The sequence below is a fragment of the Neofelis nebulosa genome, chromosome 8, assembly GCF_028018385.1.
Source record: "Neofelis nebulosa isolate mNeoNeb1 chromosome 8, mNeoNeb1.pri, whole genome shotgun sequence".
In the NCBI taxonomy this organism is placed as follows: Eukaryota; Metazoa; Chordata; class Mammalia; order Carnivora; family Felidae; genus Neofelis; species Neofelis nebulosa.
In genome coordinates, this window is record NC_080789.1 from 120,519,457 (window position 1) to 120,525,456 (window position 6,000).

General features: G+C 45.7%; 1 protein-coding gene across 7 annotated transcripts in view; it reads right to left on the bottom strand.

Annotated features, from left to right (window-relative positions):
* KIAA1217 (KIAA1217 ortholog) overlaps nucleotides 1–2,775 on the bottom strand; it is a 308,757-nt gene extending 305,982 nt beyond the window's left edge. For 4 of the 7 annotated variants that reach the window (XM_058681687.1, XM_058681686.1, XM_058681682.1 and 1 more), the window contains exon 1: nucleotides 2,590–2,775. In XM_058681687.1, the coding sequence (XP_058537670.1) occupies nucleotides 2,590–2,659 (70 nt within the window). In that variant the 5' untranslated portion in view covers nucleotides 2,660–2,775. The remainder of the gene's footprint in view (nucleotides 1–2,589) is intronic. The other 3 variants (XM_058681690.1, XM_058681691.1, XM_058681685.1) reach the window with 2 other exon arrangements.
* Nucleotides 2,776–6,000: the final 3,225 nt, after the last annotated feature.

The window sequence follows — 6,000 nt, forward strand, 5'->3', positions numbered from 1 at the left end:
TCTGACTTCTAAATACTCAAGTGTGCCAGGGTGTACTGGGGACCTGTCCTCCTGCACACAGACCCAGTCCTAGCAGATCTGACATTGACCCCCGTCCATCCTCTTCAATTCGAGTGGAGAATATCCATGCTGCAATCAGCATCTCCGCTTGGATGCCTGATATAAACCTCTGGATCCTAACCTATCCAAAGGACTTCCTATTTTCCCCTCCACTTCCAAACTATACACACCCTCTCCTCCTCAACTCCACTCAAATGCTTTCCCTTTTGAGTAAATGGCAACTCCATTCCTCCAGCTAGGCAGGCCAACATTTCTGAAATCATCTCTGACTTCCCCTTTTCTCTTATATCCCACATCCAATCCCTCAGCAAATTCTTTTGCCTTAACTTTCAGTATACATCTGGAAGTGTCTCATCACCTGTTCTACCACCTGCTGGTCCAACCTCGTCCCTGGTTTACCGCAGAAGCCTCCAAAATGGTCTCCCTGCCCTTCCCCTACCCCCCATGTGGGTTATTCTCGGCATAGCACCCAATATTTCTCTTTTATAAGACAAGTCAGGCCTGCTAGCCTCTCCCCAGCTCTTTTGAAATAATCAAATCTCTGCCACAGTCTCACAGCCCTATGTGATTTGGCTTGGATTACCTCTTACCCTCTTTTCTCCCAGCCTTCTCCCATGTCCTTGCCGTTCTTTGAACATGTTCCTGCTATTCCCTCCCTCACCTCTTTCAGATGTTTATTCAGATATACACCAGTGAGGGTCTCCCTGATAACCCTATCTACAGTTTCACCCGCAACCCATGCACTTCCTGTTCCCTTTCCCTGCCTACAGTCTTATTTCTACTTAATAGAGTTACTAGATAAAATATAAAATGCCCAACTAAAATGAAATTTCAAGTAAATAATGAATAATTTCAGCATAAGTATGTCCCAAATAGTGCACGGGATATACTCATACAAAAATAATTATCTGTTGCTCATCTGAAACTCAAATTTAACTGGGTATTTAACTCAAATACAGGGTATTTTTACTCGCTAAACCTGGGAACGCTGGCATCTAACATGCTATGTATTTTATGTATCTGTTCATTGTCTCTCTTTACCACCTCCTTCCCTCCAAACATGGCTCTTAGAACAGAAGTTCAGTGAGGGCAAGTATTTTTCATCTACTTTGTTCACTGTTTCTCCCACTGAATGAATGGGTAAATGAATAAAGTGATTACATTCCCTCAGCCTGACTATCCCCAGCCTCTGAAGCATCTTTGAATTGCTGTGTTTGTTTGAAAGTTATTTCTTAAATTGGTCCCATTCTAATTGCCCCTGTAGATTCTGGGTCATTTATGTCAACAGATGGAATCCTTGCTGTAGGATCCTGCCCTACCAGATAAGGGGGGAGGGGAGGGATGGCAGCCTTATCTCCCACTGGACCCCACTGACCAGGCGCCCTCACGGAGAGTGCTCTGTTTTAGAAACACAAACACAGACACCTAGACCGAAGACTGTAGGACTGGGGGATCCTCCAGGGTTTTCTAAGCTTCAGGTTTCCTGCATTTCACAGGACAGGGGTAAGGTGGGGAGGGGGGGGTGTTTTAATTGCAGTGCTTGTGCCTAGCTTAGTTTTGCATTTTCAATGTGGATGAGTCATTTGTTACTTCCCTTTCGCCTTTTTAAAGCACACACACCTTTTCCCCTGTGCATAATCCCTACTCCCACGCAGAGCACTGTAGACCAGCAAGGCTTCTTTTAGTTCCTAACTGGCCTCCGGATGAACCTGGGGTAGGGTGGGCGGGGATGGTTTCGGATTGTGCGGGTTTATGAACACGCTGCCTATATGATACCATATGATAGGCTCTATAGGCTCTGGCATCACAGACGTCAGAAACTGGAAAGCAGAGAAGTCCTTTCTCTACCCAGCCTCGCTGTGAAATTTCTTTGGAACAACATAAGCTTCTGGAAATTCCCTACGGAAAAGACAAGTCTATTACAGACACAATTAAAGGAAAACTGCCTGGAGAAAATTTACCAAAATTCTCTAACAACTCCTAACTTTTGAATAGAGAGATTCACAGAGTCCCATCCATCATCCACATAGAGGTACAAGTGCTCCCCTACTGCTCTGATCTGTAAAATAAAACATCCCTAAACTCCGTAATTTAACTCTAAAATTCCGCAAAACTTGCATCCAGTGTGCATTTGCCTCATGGGATCCCCCAACCAATGAATGGAAATGCTGCCCTCCCAGAGATAGCCTCCCAGATACAGCTCCTTTCTCCCACGGCTGGAGGAGTGAGTATTAAAAGCTGCTTTTAGCGATATATTTTGTCATTGCCTAGAGATACAACACATACTGAATGCTTACTGTCCCACAAACGCGGTATCCCCAAGCCACTTCTTTTGCTGCTTACGAAAACCCTGCCAGAGATCAAGTCAGACCCAAGAAATCACAGCTCTCCACTCAGTTTTGAAAACGCACCACCCCAAGAAAAGCGCGTTTTCTTTGCCATGCGCCCCGTCTCGGGATTATAAAAAGCAGCCCGCGGCGAGGAACACGCTTAACTGTAACTCCATCTTTGAATGAGTCTGTTACTTACCCTGCTTCTGCCCGCTGTCTGCTGAGTAAGGAAGGCACGGCTCACATTTCTGGCTTTCATTTTCTTCCATTGTCCCTGCCTACGGCACAAGCTCCTTGCTGCTCTTTAAACTTCAGAGCGCAGTTCTGAAAGCTCCCAGAAAGCGCCTGGAAGGGGGCCCTGGGCGGGGGGAGGGGACCGTGCGAAACCCCACCCCAAACTATTCTCCACTCCGGTGCAAAGTCTCTCTCGCCGGAGAAAACTGCATTCCAGCGTCGGGCCGCCCCCGTCCCTCCGTGCCTGCGGCCCCGCGTCCGTCCGTCCGTCAGTCCGCCAGCCCGACTGGTCCCGGAGGAAGGGGGGAGGGGGGAGAGCCTGTGCCCCGGAGCCGCCCGCCGCCCCTGGCCGGGGCGAGCCCTGCGCGGCGCGCGTGGGAGGCCCCAACAGGTGATGGGCTGTCCGACCAGGACCCGGACTGCCTGGTTTGCACCGCTGCGAACTGCCGAGATCCCGCAGCCGGGGAAGGAAAACATTTCACATAGGATCGCTGGCGAGAATTGGAAGTCCGTTCCCTGGGTTCTTGAATCTCAGACACAGAAGGAGCCTCCCAAGTAGGCTGCTATACATATTAATACACAGCCAACTGCAGAACATCCCAAATTTGAGTGAAATCTCTTTATAAAAAAGAAAGAAAGCAAGCCTTTATGCTGAATGTTGTTAAGTAAACACTTTCTGGCAATAACTGTTTAGAACCTGATTAACACAAAGAAGTTGTTTACTTTTCGCACAGTCAGTATCAATCACTTGCACTGAACTTTAAAAAGAGTTTGTACCCCCATTTGCTTAGGCTTTGACGCCTCTCCTTTCCCCCAACACACACACACACACACACACACACACACACACACCCCTTGCTCACAAATCTTGAAAAGTAAACTAGTAAAGTCAACCTTCCGAATCTCTCAAGTTAATTACTTTAAAATATCTGAAAGGCAAAAAAAAATTGCTTTTCTTTGGTTGGGCAGAGTTACATCCAACATACTCATTCTCCTTTTAAGCTATCTACAAATATTTATTTTGTTCTTTACCCAGTCCTTGAAAAATTGGCAAATTTCCCAGAAAGTGAAAATAGGAGGCACAATGTCCACACACACAAAAAAAAGATGGGAAAATAATCTAAGCAACATTAGCTCTGTCATTTCAGCCATCTAAAAGTAACACAATCACCAGTAGGAAGAGTGTGATATTTTAATCTGTAGTGGCCTCATCAGTTGAGGGGAAAAGAGGACAATGGGTAGCTTGCTGACCATACCTTCATGCAGTTTAACTGGCCATTCAGGCAAGGTCTTAGATTAATTTAGATCAAGAATTTGTGCAGAACAATGGCTGGCCTATCCTCCAGATTCTGACCTCAAGTCACCTGTGTGTTTTGGCAGCGTGGGAGACATATTTTGGCCATCTAGGACAAAAAAGATGCGGAAGGCCCGTAGGGACAAAGGATATAGGGAAAATGGACATGCCAGAGATTGAGCCAAACTCTCACATAGGAAGGGAAGAAGAAAAGAAAGACCCTGAAACTCCTAACAGGATTTTTCTTGAAATCCAACATGTGGGCAATCTTCTAGAAAGTTAAAGCCATGCCTGGCAGCATGAATACAGGCAATTGAGTCGACAGGGCTCAAGGTCTCCATGACTTTGCGGCAGAATTACCTGGTAATCTTGCTCTAAGGAGGAACTAATCTTACACGGTTTCTGTACTGGTTCCCTGTGGGCAAATGAGTAAACGCCAGAGGAGTCTTGTTTTAACCTTACTATTTCCTCAGATACAAAATGTTCAGGAAGGAGGGATTTGTGTTCAGGCCCCCGGGTCCAGATTGTCCTGATACTTGGGTAGTTGTTGTGAATTTGTCTTCAAATTAACAATGCCAGGGACGGTTGGAGTGGTGGGGAGGGACACACCAGAGGATGTCCCTGGGCTCTCACCTGACTTGTTTTGGTGCCCGAAGAGCCTGTTCCTACCAGCTCCTACCTGTCACTTGACACAGTACAGTGGCAAGACCCCCACGGTGAAGGAGACAACAGCATACCTACCATAGCAGCCCATAACAACCAACAGCCCACTGCCTGCTGGGAAGCCTTTCTGGCTAGCTCAGTTCAGGCGGGGGTAGGGGAAAAAAATCCATTTTTACATGCAGATTTTGCTTTCCTGGGGCTGTTTGGAAAGTGGGAGAGCAGCCCTTCAAGGCCCTGTTGATCCCCAACTGGGCAAAATAAGGGCAGGTCTCCCACCAGTTCTAAACTCTGGTTAGTTTCCAGGCAGCCCAAGGAACCCCCTCTGCCCACCACGTGTTCAAGCTGCTGGGACCCTCCCCTCCCCCACAGGCAACGCAGACTGCGGCCTGTGTAGATATTCCTCCAAGCAAAACTCTTTGTGCAATGCGCAAAACGAAAAGGCATTACGAGTGAAGATAATTAACATGAATCATTAAGGACCAGGAAATCTAGACATATATTTATAGTAAATCACATTCTCTTGAATAGTTCGACTTTCTGACCATTCTATGGGGGAAAGCTTCTACCAGACTAGTTACTGGCCTTTTGTTCCTTCTCCTTGAGAACGAGAACTGAAAACAATTCAGAGAAAGCTCTGTATTAATGCCTTTGCACTGAACTATTCTGTACAACGCTCTTCAAAGCACACAGACCTTACTAGGACTATTTTGCTAATTGTCAGCTTCTCTGAGAGGGGTCTCTAGAAAATACTAACCGTTTTCTGCAATCTCCATAAGCTCAGTAACTCAGATCTTCATGAAAAATACTATTATTGTCATTGCTATAGCTGCGGAAATGTTCTTTCTGGAAGAAACCCTATTTGAACTAGAAACATGCCGTGCTTTTAGGTTTAATTTAATTTCTAGGTTTAAAAATTGCTATTACAAACCAATCTGCCTACTGCTGTACTTTGAAATGTGCTGTGAAAGGCAGAAGGGAAGCGGGAAGAACTTGAAATGTGATTTTCCTGCACTCATATAGAGAGCTACAATAATGATACCAGGGGGGTGAATTTTCAACTCCATTTCTGTTAACCAGGGAAGGTGCAAGACTATTTCTTGCTTAATGGCTCCATATGTTGGCAATTCATGACTCAAAATGAGCTAACACACAAAAAAATGTCATTTAAAAGGAAAGACAAGTGATGAGATAAAAGGGCAAATGGTGATTTTGCAGGCAGAACTATCCTGTTGCAGAACTGGGCCACTACTAGATTTGAAAACACAACTTAAACAGACATCCGCCATGACAGGCATTAGTGACAACAGTCAGAAACTATTGCGTGTGACTGCTTAGCAGGCCTATTTAATTACAGAGCTGTGGAAAGCATGTCAACTCTTCCTTTATGTGAGTTTTTCAAGAGAGAAATCATTGCTAGAA